This window comes from Aquarana catesbeiana, linkage group LG04 (assembly GCF_042186555.1).
Source record: "Aquarana catesbeiana isolate 2022-GZ linkage group LG04, ASM4218655v1, whole genome shotgun sequence".
In the NCBI taxonomy this organism is placed as follows: Eukaryota; Metazoa; Chordata; class Amphibia; order Anura; family Ranidae; genus Aquarana; species Aquarana catesbeiana.
This window is the reverse complement of record NC_133327.1, coordinates 529,232,677-529,254,359: the sequence shown is the minus strand read 5'-3', so window position 1 is coordinate 529,254,359 and position 21,683 is coordinate 529,232,677. Positions and strand designations below refer to the sequence as shown.

Here is a 21,683-nt window from a genome sequence, read left to right as displayed (position 1 = left end):
TTCAGACGGGAGACAGGTGAACACAAAAGACATAAGAAGAAAATGCTTAGCGTTTCTGGGGTTAGGTATAAACCAGCTCTGTCTTCCATACAAGAAATAACATTCACCCAAACGTTAAACTTCCTCACACAAGGGGCACCATCTGACAAGGCAGTGTTTACCTACCTCACTTATATGGTTAATGATACATAACATAAGGCTGGATTCACACCAATGCATTTTTAGCGCTTTTTGCATTTTGCAGATTTGCACTACAGTCCATTTACTATGGTTTCCTATGGAACATGTTCTGTAATGCAAATCTGCAAAATGCAAAAAGCACTAAAAATGCATAGGTATGAATCCAGCTTAAGTGATTAAAACCTTTTATCTATATGAATCAACCCATGCGGTTGCAGCTTTAACCCATGAAATCAATAAGGAATAATAATGGTACTAAAATACAAATTTCTAATTTATTTATACAGAAAAGAAACATTATAATAATCAGATATTACCAAATATAGCATAGTGATTTTACAAACACAGTTTTGATTAATGCAAAAAGGTGATATGGTTACAATTGAAATACACATGCTATCAAGGTAAGGCAACTCCTATGATAGAAAAAGTTAAGAGAAGAAAAAAGACATAAGAGATAATACAGATACATTGTATAGAGAGGTCTTATGTGACCATACTTCATCTAGACCGTGCGCCGAAGAGAACTAGCAACCCTAGGCTTTGGGTTTTTATGTTGTTAGAATAACCCATTCCTACCAATCAAAACTCAGGATCACCTCATTGGTTCAGAAGTGGCATTGAATCCTGATTGGCTACTCCTGAAGCCTCTTAAATGTTCATGATCAGGCACATTTATGATCTAATAAGCAACCCCCTTTGATCCCCAGCTCAACCAGTTCCAACATTAGCATGTCAACGGCCCCTGGTGAGATGGAGCCTCCAGGTCTGCAAAGGCTCTTTACAAAACAAAAGGATACCAGTAATTCAATTAACACCTGAAGACATTCAATAGTTCCCATGAGACAGGAAAAAAAGTATTTTTAAAATCTAAGCTGGGCCCATATCTCAATCTGATATCACGAAATATATAAAGTCCTGTAAAAACATATACATACATGCATATATCCAATGGGTATGGTAATTTAATTAGAGAGTCCTTTAAAGCTTCTTGTTATAAATATAATATTTCAAAATCTCCACTACACCCCCAATACTTACCTGAGCCCCATTTCTATCCAGCAATGTGCATGTGTGCCTAGGGCATCCAGGACTCTCCCTCCTGATTGGCTGAGACACAGCAGCGGCACTATTTGCTCCTGCTGCTGTCAATTAAAGTCAGTTAGCCAACCAGGAGAGATAGGGGCGGGGCCGAACCACGGCTCCATGTCTGACTAGACACACAGAGCTGTGGCTCAGTTCAGGTGCCCCCATAGCAAGCTGCTTCCTTTGGGGGCAATCAACAGGAAGGAGGGGCCAGGGTTGCCAGCGAGGGACCCGAGAAAAGGTGGATCCATGCTGCTCTGTGCAAAACCATTTCACAGAGCAGGTAAGTACCCTAGATGTATACACACCCCCCGAGGGGTCATATATTCTGGTGAGTGTGGTCCTGAAAGGGGGAGCACGAGTGGAAGCACTTTCACGTAACAAGGATATAGCTATATTTATTGGGACTTTATTATCAACACCGGGATTTAGTATTCACTGGATGCACATTGTTTGGTACCTCCTAAGGAGGGAAAGTGTATTAGATGAGGTTTTTCTTTTTTTTTTCTCTTTATTTTATCTTTAATACTTACCCCAGGAGGATTCCTGAGGGGGAAGGTGGTTTATAGTTCTGTTACATCATTTATTTTTACACATACCTTATTCAATTTATATCACATACCAGGGTTGTTTACATGGCATACCCAAAGAGAGGGAGGTGCACTATACAGTACATCACCATATTGCCTGAGACCTTTTTGAAGCATTATGTCATTTTTGGCAGCGCTACACCAAACCAATCCCACAGTTTAAAAACGTGTTCACTAAACTGATTTTTAAAGATTAAGTAAAATTCTGCATATTCGGTCGCTTGTTCTTGTATGGATTAGGTCATACCCCTCAAAGGCAAGTGTTTGCAACTAAGGTGATCCTGGTTGTGAATTTTTCTATCTTTGTTCATGGCAGAACAGACAAAATGCAAAACTTGCTAGGATGTTCCTTATCTAGTCATTGCAAAGTGCATCATTCTAAATGATACAATGGATTAATTATTGTTAAATATATTTGGTGCCGTTACTAAGGATTTGCACAAGTACTTATACTGGTGCAAATGCTCCGATATTAAAACCGATGCGCGGTTCACAGATATGCGAATTGAATGTTTTTTGAATCGCATCCGATTCACATGTCATGTGAACCTACAGCCTTTTCAATGGAGCCGGTTCACATACCGTATGTGCGGGCCAGCCGCAGAGTATTTTTTAAAAAAGTCCAGTACAATTTTGAGTCTGGTTTAGGTGCAATTTCCATTGTCATACAGTTTGACAATTCGCACTTGAATCACTACTAAACCGCTGAACAAGGTCGTGCCAGAGGGGGCTAAAATCCTGCTGTCAAAACCGGACTGCACATATGTGAATCGTTACAGTTACAGATCTTCATATTCTTACTGTCACGACACTAAATATAGATATCGGTAATTGGTATTGGCGAGTACTTGAGAAAAAGTATTGGTACTCATAGTCGATTTTAAAAAGCTGGTAACGGTGCATCCCTACTGATCTTTCAATCAGTAAATCCCAGTATTAGTAAAGTAAATGTATAAGTTAGTTAAAAGATTTGTAAGTCCCAAATGCTTACAGAATGATGTCAATGTAATTATTTTGAATTTCAGCAAAAGCCCTACTGCAGAGGAAATCATATCTTGGTCCCACAATTTTGATAAAATGATGAAAAGTCCTGCTGGAAGAAATCTGTTCCGGGAATTTTTACGCACAGAATACAGTGAAGAAAATCTTCTTTTTTGGCTGGCATGCGAAGACCTGAAAAATGAGCAAAACAAGAAACTGATTGAAGAAAAGGCTAGGAATATATATGAAGATTACATTTCTATACTCTCACCAAAAGAGGTACTTTTTGCTATACATATGCAAATAAAGGCCAAATACACATAAATTAGTCAAGTGGAGATCGGTCAGTTTGTCATCTCATTCTCCATGTATGCTCCTGTCTAAATTTGAAATTCCAGTAACCACAGTACCTGCAACTTATGCTTTAAAATTGAAACTGAGCCAAGATATTTTTATTGGTTTTGAATTACTGTGGCAAGAACAAGTATGTGAACCCATTGGAATTAACTGTATTTCTGCAGTATTTTGCCATAAACTGTGAACTGTTCCTCAACTGAATCACCTTCTGTGTGCAGCAGCCCCCTAATACTTACCTGAGACCATCTTGATCCAGCGATGCTGTAAAAGTGTCTCGGCTGCCCGAGACTCCTCCCTCCTCATTGGCTGAGATGGCAGCGTGGCACCATTGCTCCTGCTGCTGTCCAAAGTCAGTGAACCAATGAGGAGAGAGAGGGGGTGGGGCCGAACCGCGACTCCATGCCTGAATGGACACACAGAGCAGCGGCTCAGCTCAGGTGCCCCCATAGCAAGCTACTTGCTGTGGGGGCATTTGGCAGGGGGGAGGGGCCAGGAGCGTCAAAGAGGGATTTGAGAAGAGGAAGATCAAGGCTGCTCTGTGCAAAACCACTGCACAGAGTAGGTAAGCATGACATGTTTGTTATTTTTAAAGAAAAAAAACTGAGACTTTAGTATCACTTTAAACTGATAACATGCAAAGAATTCTAATTTCTGTTATCTTTACTGAACGCATCCATTAAACATTCACAATACTGGAAAAAAAAAGTAAGTGAACCCTTGGGTTTAATAGCTGATTGAACCTCCTTTGGCAGCAATGACTTCAGGCAAGCGCTTTCCGTAGCTCTGGATTAGACCTACACAACATTCTAGAGGAATTTTTGACCATTTTCTTTACAACACTACTTCAGCTTTGACATAATTCAAAGGGGTTCTCATACTTTTGGCTGCAGTTCTCCTCCAGCTTTGGAGAATTTGTCAGTAAACATCTGGTTATAGACATTACATAGCTGCTAAATATAGAGCAATGGTCTGACCACCTAGTAGCTGTTTTGCAAATAATTGTTGCATAAACATGAATATGTCACCTGAATCTGGCCATAACCAGATCAAATGTCAGCCATTTTCTGCTGGATCAGCTGAAATTCAAACCATGGTTGGCTCTGTGGCCACCACCTGGCTCAACAAACTTTTATCTGAATTTCAAAGGAGCCAGGCAGAAAATGTTGGCCAAACAGTGACTGCATCCAATCAGTGCAGTCACTGTGAATTTTAAAGCTGTAAGCACTGGCTGTCAGACTATAGTAGTGAGTAGAAGAAATTTGTCCATCTGTGCTAGATGTACAGCCAGCTTTGGCAAGTTTATTGGGATGAATTTACAGGTGCTCCTGGCACTGCCCATAATCTGGGAAAAACATTAGACAGAGATAGAAAATCATCCAGGGGTTTCTGCCAAATGCCTGTTAACATTAATATCATCTCTCTAACCTCCTATTTTTTCCTGATCATGTTATGCTTGTGGAAAGAAGAAGATGGGGCATAGGAATAACATATTAACATAAGAATGTTGTTTTGTGCAAGGCATATAAATGGTAAAGAGGCATCACGGAAGTAAATATAATCAAATTTCCATTATATTAATAATAATTTAAATAAGAACCTTTAAGCATGAAAAGCGACATACATTAAAGGAGAAGTATTGCCAAAGCTAAATTATAAAAACTATAGGTAAGCCTTATTCTAGGCTTACCTATAGTTAAAAGTCACTAGGAAGGGTTTACAACCACTTTAAATTTCTTCATAAAACCAATCTTTTAAAGTAATTATAATAACCTTGTAATGTAAAGTTTTTCTTGATAGTTCCAAGTTTATAAAATGGTATGGTAAATGTTTTTATAACAATATATATAACCCCTTCTCTGCGTAATCAAACAATATAGTGCTCAAATCACTAGTAGCGCTGTGAAAAACATATAAACAAAAAATATATGTGAAAAAATATATATAAAATAAAAGGTGAAAAAAAAAGGTGAAAAAATGATTTTAAACAAAGCATAAGAGTCCAGTGCATTCAGTCCCAAGAAATTTTGAAGTAATTTTATAAATACAAAGTCCACTCCTGTGTCTTCTTTAAATATACTTTAAAAATATATATATAGCCTTCAATGACTACCACCAATCGCTCCTCTCATTTTTCAGATAGGCAACAGCACTTTAGAGCTGCATCTAGACCCAGTTTTGCTTCTCCTCAACAACCTCTCCTTTTGAACTCTGCTTTCAGTGTGATAGTAGGCTCCTGAAATGTAAGGGTAAAAACGCTTCCAATAGTGTAATAAAATTCAAAACCAAAATTTTATTCCGTATGAAATGAGGCTCACCAGACAAATTCTTTTTTTTTTCAACAATAAGAATTTTATTGGGTTTAAGGAAAGGGAACAGAGTAATAATCAGACTCACACATGAGATAAGTTCATAATGGACAAAATTACAGAGAATATGAACGCCTAACAGATGGTGCTTTCAACAAGAAAAAAAATATTGTAGATCCAGTGGTCTATAGTAGTTCGATATGAGGATAGGAAAATAGAGAATAAAACTATAGTGGTAAACATTACTAGAAACAGTAGTAGAAAATGGCAACATCCACTAAGTACTTATCAGTATGAAAGAGCCAGTCAACACAACACTTCCACACCTGTTCGAATCTGGGTAATGTATTATCTCTAATAGCGAGGGATTTTTCATATGTATAATGAAGTTTTATTAGTGCCACTAATTCTGAGATCATGGGTGCCAGATTTTTTTTTCACAATCTGGTGATCAGTGATTTGGCTGCTAAGAGTATTTGAGCTACTGCATTTCGATACTGATCAGGAAATCGTTCAATTCCCAATTCCTAAATTGAGTAGAGCCAAAGATGGGTCTGGAGAAGTTATTATACCAGTGATATTGAATGTCAGGCACCAGAAACTAGTTATACTCTTACATGTCCAAAATATATGTAGGATATTACCCACTTGACTGCAGCCCCTCCAACATAAAGAGGAGTGGTTAGAGAACATTTTTGCAATTCTATAGGGGGTGAAGTACCATCTAGACATTATTGTTGATATAACTCCCAATGATTTAGGCAATGCGCAATAGAATTGGAGTAACGCAAAGCTTTAAGCCATTGAGCATCTGAGAAAGTGGAGTGTAAATCTGTCTCCCATTTTAACATAGATGGAGTTCTGTGGAAAATCTATTTACACTGGAGGAGAGAGTAAAATAGGGAGATACCTTTGGTTTTAGAATGAAGAACAGTAAAGGACTGCCAGGCTGTCAGGTCACCTGAGACCAGGTGACAGATGCAACCCGTTGGGGTCAGGAGTGCACCGCTAAGGTAGCGGACCCTATGGCTGACTGCCGCGGATGGAACTCTGGGTGGTTCAGGAAAGCAGGTCCACTGGAGCACCAACACAGATCCCACTGGTAGCTAGAGCATAAAATTTCCCAGGGCATGGAGTCTAAGAGCCAGCAGGTGTTTACCAGAGCCTCTAGTGGTGAGAATTGACTGCGCTGCAACTGGCTCCAGGTCGCGGCCCCCAGGGTCTCCCAGCTCATGCTCACGGTAGGCTACAGGAGGATAGAGAAGAAGTAGCAGCCCAGGACAAGGGATAGTCAGGAGATAAGCCAAAGGTCGGGGCAACTAGCAGACAAGGATAGACAGAGAACACGCCAAAGGTCAGGGTAACAAGCAGGCAGGGATAGTCAAAGAACAAGCCAAGATCGGTAACAGAAACAGACGTAGAGCACACAGCAAACAGGAGACAGGAAACCAAACACACAATATTACTTGGGCAAGGCAGGCTTGGATGTCTGTAGAGACTAGGGTGGAGCCATGCTGAGGAAAGATTACATGCAGGTGTGAGAGTGCAGGCCCAAGGCTGATACACAGACCAGAGGTAAGCAGACAGGGCATGAAGGTATTACTGGCGATTCATGACAATACCCCCCTCTTATGAGGCCTCCCCCGCTTGGAACCAGGCTTGGAGGGGAACTTCAAATGGAACTTCCTCTAGAAGACGAGGCGCAAAGATTTCAGATGTAGGAATCCAAGACCTCTCCTCAGGGCCAAAACCTTTCCAATCCACGAGATATTGAAAAATACCTTTACAGAAGCGAGAATCCGAAATTTGACTAACCTCTTACTCCTGATCATCCTCCGAGACTGGAGCCAAGGTAGGGAGAGGACAGGAGAACCTATTGGGAACGGATTGAGAAGGGATACATGAAAGGAGTTTGAGATCCTGAGGCTTTTAGGGATCTGGAGTTCAAAACAAACAGGATTCAGCTTTGAAATTATATTGTACTGACTGAGTAACCAATGAATCTCAGGGCAAATTTCAGAAAAGGAACCCGGAGTCTGATGTTTCTGGTGGAAAGCCAGACTTTGTCACCTGGCTGTAGAGGAGACGGCTTATGCCTGCGACGATCAGCAAAACCCTTGAATTTATTGGCAGCTGTCTGGAGGGAATCATGAACGCCAACCCACATGGAATTGAATGATTCCTGAACGGTAGCCAAAGCTGGGATGTTGGAAGAACAGGTCATAGGAAGAGAGAGCTGAGGATGTCTTCCATAAACAGTAACAAAGGGTGTCTTCTGAGAACTGTTGACATGATTATTGTGAGAACTCTGCCTATGCAGTAGTGATGCCCAATCATTATGATGAGCCGAGACCAAGGTACGGAGAAAGACCTCTAACTCCTGATTAACCCTCTCAGTCTGACCATTGGATTGAGGATGGTAAGAAGAAGTAAAATCCAATGGTAACCAAGGCAGGAGCAGAAGGGAGACCAGGAAGAGGAACACAATGGGCCATTTTGGAGAATCAGTCAATTAACTCCCAAATGACCGTATTCTTCTCAGAAGGTGGAAGATCGGTGATGAAGTCCATGGCAATGTGAGACCAAGGCTCCTTAGGAATGGGCAAATGCATGAGAAGACCAGCGGGAGCTTGTGTGGAGGACTTAGACTGGGCACAGACATGACAAGCCTTAACGTAGTCTTTAACATCAGAACGAAGAGTAGGTCACCAGTAGTGGTGGCTGATGAGGAAGAAAGATCAGAGGGCCCCAACATGACCTGCCACCTTGGAATCATGACCCCAATGAAGGATCTTAGTTCTTAACTTGGTTGGAATGAAGGTCTTGCCAGGAGGAATTTTTGAGTCCAGGGTAGAATGGGCAAGAACACATGAGGTAAGAATGATCGACTCAGGTTCGGAGGTGGGCTCCTCATCCTGAATGTCAAAAGACCTAGAGAGTGCATCAGCCTGACTGTTGCAGGAACCAGGTTTGTACGTAATGGAATAATTGAAATGGAAAAGAAAAGACACCTAGCCTGTCTGGGATTCAGTCGTTTGGCATTCTTTAAGTACTGCAGATATTTATGGTCAGTGAAAATTGTCATGGAGTGCGCCGGTACTACGGCCCAAGGATGCAATAGTGCCACCAGCAGGTGAGTCCTCTTATTACAGGTCTTAGGTGTTGGAAGACATCCGCTGGTGGACACTGGTACTGCGATCCAGGAGACCGATAGCGCCACCAACGGGTCAACCTTTTCATGACAGTACCCCCCCTCAAAGGAGCAGCCTCTGGACGCTCCAACTAGATGAAATTGTCCAAAGTTCATGGCCTCAAACCGAACAACAGATGAGGGCACGTCAGGCTGGGCATTGGGTACTTCAGGCTGGGCATCAGGCACCTTAGACTGGGCAGCGGGCACATCAAACCAGACAGCAGGCACATCCGAGCAGACAGCGGGCACATCCGAGCAGACAGTGGGCACATCCGAGAAGACAGCGGGCACATCCGAGAAGACAGCGTGCACATCCGAGAAGACAGCGGGCACATCCGAGCAGACAGCGGGCTCCGGGTCGTCGAGCTGGGCAGCAAGCTCTGGGTCGTCAGGCCAAACAGTGAGCACTGTAAGGGCAGGCTGGATCACAGGCACCAGCTCAACAAACTGGGTAACGGGCCCCGGCCCAGTGGGTTGGGTAACGGGCCCCGGTTCAGCGAGCTGGACACCGAACACTGGTCCGGCAAGCCGAATAACGGGCACTGGCTTAACGGACTCCGGTTTAGCAGACTGGGTAACGGCACCAGTTCAGCAGACTGGGTAACGGGCACCAGTTCAGCAGACTGGGTAACGGGCACCAAAACTTCAGGCTGACACACGGGCACCGTAACTCCAGGCTGACACACGGGCACCGAAACTTCAGGCTCACACACGGCACCGAAACTTCAGGCTCACACACGGGCACTGAAACTTCAGGCTGACACACAAATATCAAGACATCTGGCTGGAAGGCAGGCACCGAGACATCAGGCTGGAAGGCAAGCATCGAGACATCAGGCTGGAAGGTGGGCACATCAGACTGGAAAACGGGCACATCAGACTGGAAGGCAGGCATCGAGACATCAGGCTGGAAGGTGGACACATCAGACTGGAAAGCGGGCACAGACTGGAAAGCGGGCATATCAGACTGGAAAGTGGAGACATAAAGCTGGAAGGCAGGCACCGAGACATCCTTCTGGAAGGCAGGCACCGACACATCAGGATCAGGCTGGAAGGCAGGCACCGAGACTTCAAGCTGGAAGGCAGGCATCAAGACATCAGACTTTAAAGCGGACACATCTGACTGGAAGGTAGGCACATCAGGCTGGAAGGCAGGCACATCAGGCTGGAAGGCAGGCTCCGAGACTTTGGGCTGGAAGGCAGGCATCGAGACATCAGACTGGGAAGCGGGCACATCAGACTGGAAGGTAGGCACATCAGGCTGGAAGGCAGGCGCATCAGGCTGGAAGGCAGGCACCGAGACTTTGGGCTGGAAGGCAGACATCAAGACATCAGACTGGGAAGCTGGCACATCAGACTGGAAGGCAGGCACCGAGACTTTGGGCTGGAAGGCAGACATCAAGACATCAGACTGGGAAGCAGGCACATCAGACTGGAAAGTGGACACATCAGACTGGAAGGTAGGCACATCAGGCTGAAAAGTGGGCACATCAGGCTGGAAGGTAGGTACATCAGGCTGGAAGGCAGGCACATCAGGCTGGATAGCAGGGTTGGCAGGTTTAGGCAGATCACCAAGTTCAACTGGCATGAACGCAGGCTGGAACAGGTTGGTTGGTGTGGAGGCAGGTTGGGTTACTGGCAGGATGGTGTGGGTCGGGAAGAACTTTCGTTTCTTTTTTGGTTTAGCCACTGCAGCTTTTTATGTAGGTGCAGGGTCGTAAGAAAAGTATGTAGCTGGGCAAAAGGAAGACCAAGGAACAGTGGCTGGAGGAGGGTTCTGTTGGGGTGTTACAGGTGGAGGAGAAGAGACAGGTGGATTAAAGGCAGGATAGGTGCAGCACTTGGAGACTGGGTAGTAGTATTTGGTAGGGAGCTGAGTAAACTGGGCTGTAGCTGAGGTTGCCATAGGTGACGGGGAGATAGATTTTTGGGAAGGCAGGTGTTTGATGGCAGGGCTGGAATGCTGAAGCTTAGCTAAGTGCAGGAGATCTGACCATGTCCGTAGCACAGGTTGAACAAATGGTTATTCACACCCGGCCTGACTAACCAGGGATTGCACTGAATGGATGCAATCAGATAACACCTGCTGTGAACAAGCGGAATAATGTTCCATAAAAAAGGCTGGATCATCTTCTAATAACCATACTAGGGATTCCACTTGGCCATAATGGAAGGGGGGAGAAAATTCATCGCTCCCTTCGGGAATGCATGACAGGGCTGGTTTTGCACATAACTGGATCAGTGGCTGAACATCTTCAAATGACATATACCCCTGATCCACTAGGGAATGAGCTGATCGGATAGTTTCCATCAGCTGGTAACTAGTCCACCCTTACAAAATCGGGCGACAATATTCACCATCATCTTCTGCCAGCAGAGAATAATAACTGATTTAATTGAAATCCATATTAGCAGAACTAACAACCAGGATGGTTCCTCAATGCATCCACGTCTGGTCAGGTATGGCCTTGGTGTACTGTCACCAGACCAGACTGTGTGGACTGCACAGAAGGAACCAGAAACACAGGTAAGTGAAAAATAATGGTGTTTATTAAATGGGTGACAAATAAACGAAATATAACAGTGCAAAACAACCATAGACCCACAAACAAAATGATATATACAAATGGATGGGAAATACCGTAATCGTAACAAAAGCCAGGCCGAGGTCATACACAAGGAGGTCAGTCAGATGGGAAAGGACGGGGAACCAATAGGACAGGGAGAGGATGGATGGATAGGCTGCAGGGCAGGGATCAGGGAAATCAGGAAACCAGAGGGACAGGTCCAGGATGGGCTCAGGATAGGGATCGGATCAGGTCAGGACAGATGCAGGCTGAAGGTCAAGATAAAATGCAGCAAGATCAGGGCACAGTGAAAGAGACACCAAGGCAAGAATGTGAGGGCTTGCCGGGTATTTATCAGACTGCAGTGATTTAACCTCATGTTACACCTGAGCGCAGAGGGTGCTGTCTGCTCCACACCGCCGGAATACACCCGCTGGTGGACACCGGTACTACGGCCCAAGGATGCAATAGTGCCACCAGCAGGTGAGTCCTCTTATTACGGGTCTTAGGTGTTGGAAGACACCCGCTGGTGGACACTGGTACTGCCATCCAGGAGACCAATAGCGCCACCAATGGGTGAACCTTTTCATGACAGTGGCCTTGAGGCTTGCAGGAAGAGGCCAGTTGGTAATGGCCGAGACCTTTCCAGGATCCATATGAAGACCCAAGCTAGAGACAAAGCATCCCAAAAACAGAACCTCAGAACATTTAAAAGAGCATTTTTCCAACTTGGCATACAGATTGTTTTCTCTAAGGTGTTGAAATACAATCCGGACATGGTTTCTGTGAACAAGCAGATTTTCAGATAAGATGAGAATGTCATCAAGATAGATGACAAGAAACTGATAAAGCAGATCCCTGAAGATCTCATTGACAAAGTTTTGGAACACAGTTGGGCCATTACACAGACCAAAGGGCATAACCAAGTATTCAAAATGCCCATCTCTAGTGTTAAATGCCGTTTTCCATTCATCACCCCTCCGCATCTGGATCAGATTGTATGTACCCCTGAGATCCAACTTAGTGAAATTGGAGGCGCCTTTCAATCTGTCGAACAGTTCCGATATTAAGGGTAAGGGGTATCTGTTTTTGATTTCAGAGCGTTTAAGCCTCGATAGTCAATGCAGGATCTTAAGGTCCCATCCTTCTTAGCTACAAAAAAGAACCCTGCTCTCGCAGGGGATGAGGATTTCAGAATGAACCCTCTCTTTAGATTCTCCACAACATACTCAGACATGGCCTGGGTCTCCGGAATGGACAAGGGATAGGTCCGGCACCTGGGCAGGGTTGCGCTGGGAACAAGGTCAATGCCATAGTCAAAAGGCCTGTGAGGAGGAAGTACCTCAGCCGATTTTTTGCAGAATACATCCCAGAACTCACGATATACAGCAGGAAGAGCAAGAGATACTGATGTGGTGACCACAGGAATTTTCTCCTTTGGGGTAGCCTTGAGTAGGCAGGTCGAGATACAAGAGGGACCCCAAGCCAGGATCTGCTCAATAGTCCAATCAATGTGTGAAGAATGGAGCTGTAACCAAGGAAGGCCCAATACAAAGGGGGTTGAGGCTTTAGGTAGCACGAGAAAGGATATTAACTCCTGGTGGAGTACCCCTATAGACATCTAGACAGGGAGCGTCTGGAAGTGGATGGGCCCCCCAGGAAAAACAGTACCATCAATCACCGAGACCACCAGCGGAGTGGTGAGAGGTGAAAGAGGAATTTTCATGGAAGACGCAGTTCCCCAGTCCATGAAATTTCCAGCGGCTTTGGAATCCAGGTAGGCCACGACTGTCATGAGGGGAAGCGTTGACATGGAGGAGCATAGAAAGAAGGAGACGGGATGATGAAGGTGATTTTTCTGGGTCCAATATGCCACCTTCCAGATGTATTAGACCCGCGTTTCTCAGACGGAGAGAGCAGGTGTCCTGAAAATGACCTTTGCCCCCACAGTAGAAACACGAGCCCAAAGTTCTGCGCCCAACACGCTCTTCAGGAGGTAACCTAGTCCAGTCCAGCTGCATAGGTTCCACAGCTGGCGAGGGATGCCCCACGCATCGAGGAGAGGAGAGCTCGGGCTGGCTAAGGACCATGGAGTAATGACGCCTTTTTATTATGGTCCTCTCCTGGAAGCAAATATCGATCTGATTGCAGAGGGAGATGACATCCTCATTATTCCAGCTCAGCTCAGCAGGTAAAATGTGAAAGTGAAGGGCATACTGTCCCAGTGAAGAAGACTACTGACGGAGACGTAAAAATGCACTGGCCGCGGAAGAGACATGGCCTGGTTCCTTGAAAATATTCCAGAAGAGTTTCAGGAAGTTTGACAAGCTGGCGACCACTGGATCATTCCTCTCCCACAGAGGGGCAGCCCAGGCTAATGCCTCGTTGGTCAGGAGGGAGATAATATAGGCTACTCTTGCTCGATCAGAGGAAAAGTTTTGAAGCTGGAGCTCAGAATGGACGGTGCACTGACTAAGGAACCCCCTGCAGGCCTTGGAGTCATGAGAATGAGCTGGTAGATGCAACAAATTTATGGTAGGGACCGTAAGCAGAGTAGGTACAACCGCCAGCTGCAATTGAGGTTGTTGAACCTGGGATTCAAAGGAGGCCTGAAGCTGTGCAAAGCGGGAGGCCAAATCTTGCAGGAATTGGATTACTTGGGTCTAAATAGACTCCTGTGTCTCGAGTCTGTGGACTACGCCCTGCAGCTGATCAATGGCAGGTCCAAGGCCCAAGCAAACTGTCAGGTCACCTGAGGCCAGTGTTGGGGTCAGGAGTGCACCGCTAAGGTAGTGGACCCTATGGCTGACTGCTGCAGATGGAACTCTGGGTGATTCAGGAAAGAAGGTCCACTGGAGCACTAACACGGATCCCACTGGGAGAGCCTCTAGTGGTGGGGATTGACTGCGCTGCAACTGGCTCCAGGTCATGGCCCCCAGGGTCTCCCAGCTCACGCTCACGGTAGGCTACAGGAGGATAGAGAGGAAGCAGCAGCCCAGGACAACAAGGGATAATCAGGAGATAAGCCAAAGTTCGGGGCAACTAGCAGACAAGGATAGACAGAGAGCACACCAAAGGTCAGGGTAACAAGCAGGCAGGGATAGTCAAAGATCAAGCCAAGATCGGTAACAGAAACAGACAAAGAGCACACGGCAAGCAGGAGACAGGAAACCAAACACACAATATTGCTCGGGCAAGGCAGGCTTGGATAGCACAGTGTTAAATAGTGTATCCTGTAGAGGCTAGGGTGGAGCGACGCTGAGGGAAGATTACTTAATCAGGGAGGTGTGAGAGTGCAGGCCCAAGACTGATATACAGATCAGAGGTAAGCAGACAGGGCATGAAGGTATTACTGGTGATTCATGACACAGGCCTGTGGCTGCACATATATAATATGAGTGTTTTTGTGTCATCTTCAAGAAGTGACCAATGCAGAAAATAATCGGAGGGGTAAATATTATAGGTGATTGTCTCTCTTTATGGGAAAGGATGAAATATCAACAGGGGACCACAAGTCAGCTAAAAGCAGTGCTTTTAAGTCTTTAGTTCAAAGCAGAGCAGCTTCTATGTCTACCCAAACATTATCTTGAGGAGAGTGAAACCAATGTCTTAGTTGAGTGAGTATAGTAATCCTTAAGACCTATAAAGCTAATCCCTCCTGCTCTTTTATGTTTGAGTAAGTGCACATAGGAACACCTTGCTCTTTCATTTAGCCAAATAAATTTTTTGAGAAGGTAAGTAAGCGAGTGGAAATACATCTGTTTAATTGAGATGGGGAAGGTCTGGAAGATATAAAGAATTGTTGGTAATATCATCATCTCGAATGTGGCTAATCTGCCCATCCAAGAGAGTTTGCAGCGGGGAACAGTTGGTTGGTTTCTTCTGTTAAGTTTGCTATGGGCTTGTAATTTGCCTCTGGCAGATTTTTAACTGAGGGAGTTGATATATAAGCTAAGTATAGTATAACCTTGTCTTTCCATGAGTAGAGTAGTTTTTGTGAAATACTGTTTAAAATATGTTTTTGGACACCTAGATCAAAAATTAAAGATTTGGAAAAATGTACTTTGTACCACGAAATGGAGCTGAAATGATTCAATATTTGGTAAGCATAGGGAAGGTAGACCAGTGGGTTTGTGAGAATCAGGATCACATTGTCAGCAAATAAGTTAATGACATGTGGACTGGTATGAAAAAGAAACCCTGTAATGGAGGAGTGTGAGCAAATGGATTCATCCAGGGATTCAATTATAAGGTTAAAGATGGCAGGGGATAAGGGGCAACCTTAATGGGTGCCATTGGAGATGGAAAAGGATTTGGATAAAAGGCTGGAGGAGAAAATTGTGTAGATGGTGTAGATTATAAAGCCATAATTGCAGATGAAATTGTACTTGTGAATCCAAATTTCAATAATACTTGTTTCATATTGGACCAATGTACACGGTCAAGAGCTTTATCTGCATCTATAGATTAGAACAAAGAGGGTGTCCAGATTTGTTCAGTATGGTGTATTATATTCACAATCCGTCTAGTAGCATCTGATGCCGGTTGACCCTTGGGAAAGCATGATTGATCGTGCTTGAACAGGGTGGGCGGAACATCAAAAAAGCCCTTAGCTAACAATTTAACATGGATTTTTACATGAGAGTTCAACAAGGAAAATGGCTGAAAATTAGCAGGGGTGGTGGGGTCTTTGCCCGGCTTGGGAATAGTGACAATATTAGCAGATAGTATTTCATCTGGGAATGAAGCTGGGGAGGCAGCTTTGGAAAAAAGTTGGACCATAAAAGGTGTTAAGTCAGCAGCAAAACACTTGTAATAAGCATTTGAGAATCTATCAGGACCAGGAGACTTGCCGGAAGGCAACAAGTTGCCGTATGAAGGATTTCTAGTTCACTGGGGGGGCATTTCCATTTTCAATTTGGGCAATAGATAAAGCTTGAATATCAAAAAAGTTACGAATGTCCTCATCAGTGGGTTGAGGAGTATTAGAGTCTTCTATTAAATTATAAAGGGTGCCATAGTAATCATTGAAAGCATTGGCTATATTCTGAGCGTTACTTAGCCTCTGTTTGCTAAAGGGATGGCAAGTGAAGGGTAGTCTGCATTTGGTGCTACAGATTTTAAGCCTGTTTGCTAAAAGCTTTCCAGCTTTATTGTTAATTCATAGTAATGGATTTTAAGGCATCTCAAATATTGCTCATGTGCATAACAACATCCTAAGTTTATAATGTAACTGGACTAAGGCCAAACGAGCCAAAACACCCCCGGTTAGGTTCGCAGCAGAACATGCAAACAGGCAAAAAATTTGTTTGAACACGCAAACACCATTAAAGTCCATGGGACACAAACGTAAAAAATCAAAAGTGCTCATTTTAAAGGCTTATATGCAAGGTATTGCCACAAAAAGTGTTTGGAGACCCGGGTCCTGCCCCGGGGGAAATGTATCAATGCAAAAAAAAAGTTTTAAAAACGTCTGTTTTTTTCGGGAGCAGTGATTTTGATAATGCTTAAAGTGAAACAATAAAAATTAAATATTAAAAAGAAAAAATTTACCGCTCTAACACAAAAACTAAGAATATATATAAATTAGCAGCAGTTCTAAATTGAGGGATATGCGCAATCAAATAGAATAGTGGGTGGGTAGGAACCAGATTGTAAATGGATCTCTGAAGGATCACATAAATAATATAAGGAAAAACACAAACATAACTGTGTATGAATAAAAAATAACAAATCAATAAAATAATAAAGTCCAAATGTGAATTAAAAAAAAAAAAGTCCCATAAATTGCAATGAAATTGGTAAATCCTTCCAGTAACACCACGTGAGAAAAAAATACACCACCAGATAAATTGAATGCTTACCAGCAACAAGCTGGGAAACGCAGCTTATAAATGATCCAGACACACGATCGTAATAGCGTCCTAATAGGATCAACAATATGGAGGGAGGATGACCAGAATAACCAGGCAGACAGGCAAATCAGGGTAGCTGCATCCGAAAGATCAGTGTACAGGCAGCAGGGAGGACCCAAAAAGAATAAAAACACGGCTCTCCATAGCGCAAATCAGTAAGTATGAACAGTTTATTAAATAAAGTATTGCACTTATGTAGATAGCAGAATGTAAAAACATGGGTTAAAATAACAGCAGCCAGCCGGCCAGCGAACACCCGTTCAAGACGAGACACACAGCGATGACGTCAGCGCGTCAACATTCCGACGTACGTTTCGTCTTAAAAAAACGGCGTCTCGCTCTCTCATACTGGTCACTGGAAGTTCAACATGGCACCTCATGGCAAAGAACTCTCTGAGGATCTGAAAAAAAGAATTGTTGCTCTACACAAAGATGGCCTAGGCTATAAGAAGACCCTGAAACAGGCCTCGCCATGGTTGGCCAAAGAAGTTGAGCTGTCTTTGGAAAATAGACGTATAAGTGCTACCAGCATTGCTGCAGAGGTTGAAGGGGTGGGGGGGTCAGCCTGTCAGTGCTCAGACCATACTCCGCACACTGCATCAAATTGGTCTGCAAGGCTGTCATCCCAGAAGGAAGCCTCTTCTAAAGATTATGCACAAGAAAGCCCGAAAACAGTTTGCTGAAGACAAACAGATAAAGGACATGGATTACTGGAACCATGTCCTGTGATCTGATGAGACCAAGTTAAACTTGTTTGGTTCAGATGGTGTCAAGCATGTGTGGCGGCAACCAGGTGAGGAGTACAAAAACAAGTGTGTCGAGCCTACAGTCGAGCATGGTGGTGGTAGTGACATGGTTTGGGGCTGCATGAGTGCTGCCGGCACTGGGGAGCTACAGTTCATTGAGGGAACCGTGAATGCCAACAGGTACTGTGACATACTGAAGCAGAGCATGATCCTCTCCTTTCAGAGGCAGGGCCGCAGGGCAGTATTGCAACATGATAACGACCCCAAACACACCTCCAAGACAACCACTGCCTTGCTAAAGAAGCTGAGGGTAAAGGTGATGGACTGGCCAAGCATGTCTCCAGACCTAAACCCTATTCAGCATCTGTGGGGCATCCTCAAACGGAAGGTAGAGGAGCACAAGGTTTCTAACATCCACCAGCTCGGTGATGTTGTCATGGAGGAGTACAGAGTACTGCTTGGACCTTGAAGAAGGGGACATACCCCGAAATCTTGTCCTGAAAAATTGTATGTTAGTGCAAATAAAAAAAGTATCACGGACAGTACTCAGTTTTCTCATGGAGGAGTGGAAGAGAATTCCAGTGGCAACCTGTGAAGCTCTGGTGAACTCCATGCCCAAGAGGGTTAAGGCAGTGCTGGAAAATAATGGTGGGCACACAAAATATTGAAACTTTGGGCCCAATTTGGACATTTTCACTTAGGGTTGTTCTCACTTTTGTTGCCAGCGGTTTTGACATTAATGGCTGTGTGTTGAGTTATTTTGTAGGGGACAGCAAATGTACACTGTTATACAAGCTGTACACTCGCTACTTTACATTGTAGCAAAGTGTCATTTCTTCAGTGTTGTCACATGAAAAGATATAATAAAATATTTTTAAAAATGTGAGGGGTGTACTCACTTTTGTGAGATACTGTATATATTAATACACCACCTGAAGTGTATTAAAAACAGTACACAACCAAATGCACTGTAGATACAGGCTACACTGGATGCAGAGTATATACTGTATATATATATATATATATATATATATATATATATATATATATATATAAAATATACAGAGGGGCAAAAGTATTTAGTCAGCAACCAATTGTGCAAGTTCTCCCACTTAAAAAGATGAGAGAGGCCTGTAATTGTCATCATAGGTATACCTCAACTATGAGAGACAAAATGTGGAAACAAATCCAGACAATTACATTGTCTGATTTTTGAAAGAATTTCTTTGCAAATTATGGTGGAAAATAAGTATTTGGTCAATATCAAAAGGTCATCTCAATACTTTGTTATATATCCTTTGTTGGCAATGACAGAGGTCAAACGTTTTCTGTAAGTCTTCACAAGGTTGTCACACACTGTGGCTGGTATGTTGGCCCATTCCTCCATGCAGATCTCCTCTAGAGCAGTGATGTTTTGGGGCTGTCGCTGGGCAACACGGATTTTCAACTCCCTCCAAAGGTTTTCTATGGGGTTGAGATCTGGAGACTGGCTAGGCCACTCCAGGACCTTGAAATGCTTCTTACGAAGCCACTCCTTTGTTGCCTGGGTGGTGTGTTTGGGATCATTGTCATGCTGGGAGAACTTGCACAATTGGTGGCTGACTAAATACTTTTTTGCCCCACTGTATATACTAGACTGACTGTATATTTATATAAAATACACTACCACTAACCAAATAACCTGCCTGCTTAATCTAACTCAAGCTATCTCTCTGTCCACGCCAACAACACTACACACGGCTGCTCTGCAAGCAGCCTTATATAGTGTGGGGCGTGGACTTAGTCCCCCTGAGCCATGATTGGCCAAAGGCACCCTGCCTTTGACCAATTAAGGCTCTCTCAGCAGAGCGTGCTGTGATTGGCCAAAGCATGCAGGTCAGGTGCACGTTTTGGCCAATCATCATACAGCAATGCACTGCGATTATGCATTATGTGGACATTGCCTAGCGCTCAAATTTTCCACGAACACCCCATATGTTCGGTTCATTTTAGAACAAATCAACACCCAATGTTCGACTCGAACCGTGGGCTCATCCCTATTTCTAGCAAATGGATGAAGTTTAACCCCTTCCCGCCGAGCGTACGCAGATGTGCATACTCGGCTTTCCGGGGTTATATCGGGATAATGCCCGCAGCTGCAGGCATTATCCCGGTACTGTTTTTTAGAGCCGGCGATCGGCTATCCAGTCTTAACAACCGATGTGGCTAAAAGCCACTCGGCTGTTATACCGGAGGAGCGTGAGGGGGCGCCCCCCCTCCCGCCGCTCTCACCGGGCCTCCCGTTCCCGATGACCAATCGGCTGGGGACGGACTTGAGTACCGTACCTGTCACCACCTATTACTGTCACAAGGGATGTTTACATTCCTTGTGACAGCAATAAAAGTGATCAGACAATTTATTTTTTTTAAATACAATTTATAAATATAAAAAAAAAAAAGAAAAAAAAAATGTTAAAGCGCCCCTGTCCCCGCGAGCTTGCGCAGCAAAGAAAACGCATACGGAAGTCGCGCCCGCATATGTAAACGGTGTTCAAATCACACATGTGAGGTATCGCCACGATCGTCAGAGAAAGAGTAATAATTTTAGAACTAGGCCCCCTCTGTAACTCTAACCTGGTAACCGTAAAAAAGTTTCAAGCGTCACCTATGGAGATTTTTAGGTACCGTAGTTTGTCGCCATTCCACGAGTGCGTGCAATTATAAAGAGTGACATGTTTGGTATCTATTTACTCGGCGTAACATCATCTTTCACATTATACAAAGAAATTGGGGTAACTTTATTGTTTGTTTTTTTTAAAATTCATGAAAGTGTCCCTTTTCCCAAAAAGTTGTGTTTAAAACACCGCTGCACAAATACCGTGTGACATAAAATATTGCAACAATCGCCATTTTATTCTCTAGATTCTCTGTATATAAATACGTATATAAGTATATATATAAAAAATATATATATATATAATGTTTGGGGGCTCTAAGTAATTTTCCAGCAAAAAATAAGGATTTTAACTTGTAAACACCAAATTTCAAAAATAGGCTTAGTCATGAAAGGGTTAAGAGCTCAGAAAGCTCATCATTGAATTGTTTCTTAACCCTAACAGCACATTTGAATGATGATTCCCCTCATGTAGGCTTTATGGGCATTCCATAAGGGGAAAATATCAATTTTGGTGAAGTAGTTGGTGCAGAAATAAGTACAGAGATGCTGAGAAATCCTTTGACGATTGAAGGGTTGTTGGATTACAGTGTTATTACAGCACAAAACGTATGTTGGGGAACAGATATGCTTCTCCTCCACTGACAGGGAAATTGCCACATGGCAATGTGGCAGACCATGTAATGTCAGAAATGGAGGAGGAAGAAGTCTGTTGACGCAGCCATTTATCAACGAAGAAACTGTCTATTCTAGAGTAGGCTTGATGTCTTGAAGAAAACAAGGTGTAGTCCCTCTCGCTTCCATGATGGTATCTCCACACATCATATAACTCTTCAGCTTGGAGAAGGTTTGCCAGGGTGAAGCGATGGCCTTTGAGTTGCGATGAGGAATCCAGAGAAGGGTTCATCACCACGTTGAAGTCTCCGCATATTGAGCTAGCTGTAACGTACAGCTTTACATTTCCGAAACAGTTTTTTGACAAATTGCAGTTGGTGGGAGTTTGGAAGGTAAGTATTCACTAAAGTATAAGGTTTAGAGTTGAGAAGACAAAGTAGAATAATGTATCTTCCATCGGGGTCGGTGAAACAGTTTTTTAGTGTAAATGAAAC

General features: G+C 43.8%; 1 protein-coding gene across 6 annotated transcripts in view; it reads left to right on the top strand.

Moving 5' to 3' along the window:
- Nucleotides 1–21,683, top strand: part of RGS17 (regulator of G protein signaling 17) — a 319,010-nt gene that overhangs the window by 283,689 nt on the left and 13,638 nt on the right. For all 6 annotated transcript variants that reach the window (XM_073627839.1, XM_073627840.1, XM_073627842.1 and 3 more), the window contains one exon: nt 2,882–3,116. In XM_073627839.1, coding sequence (XP_073483940.1) covers nt 2,882–3,116 — 235 coding nt within the window. The remainder of the gene's footprint in view (nt 1–2,881; nt 3,117–21,683) is intronic.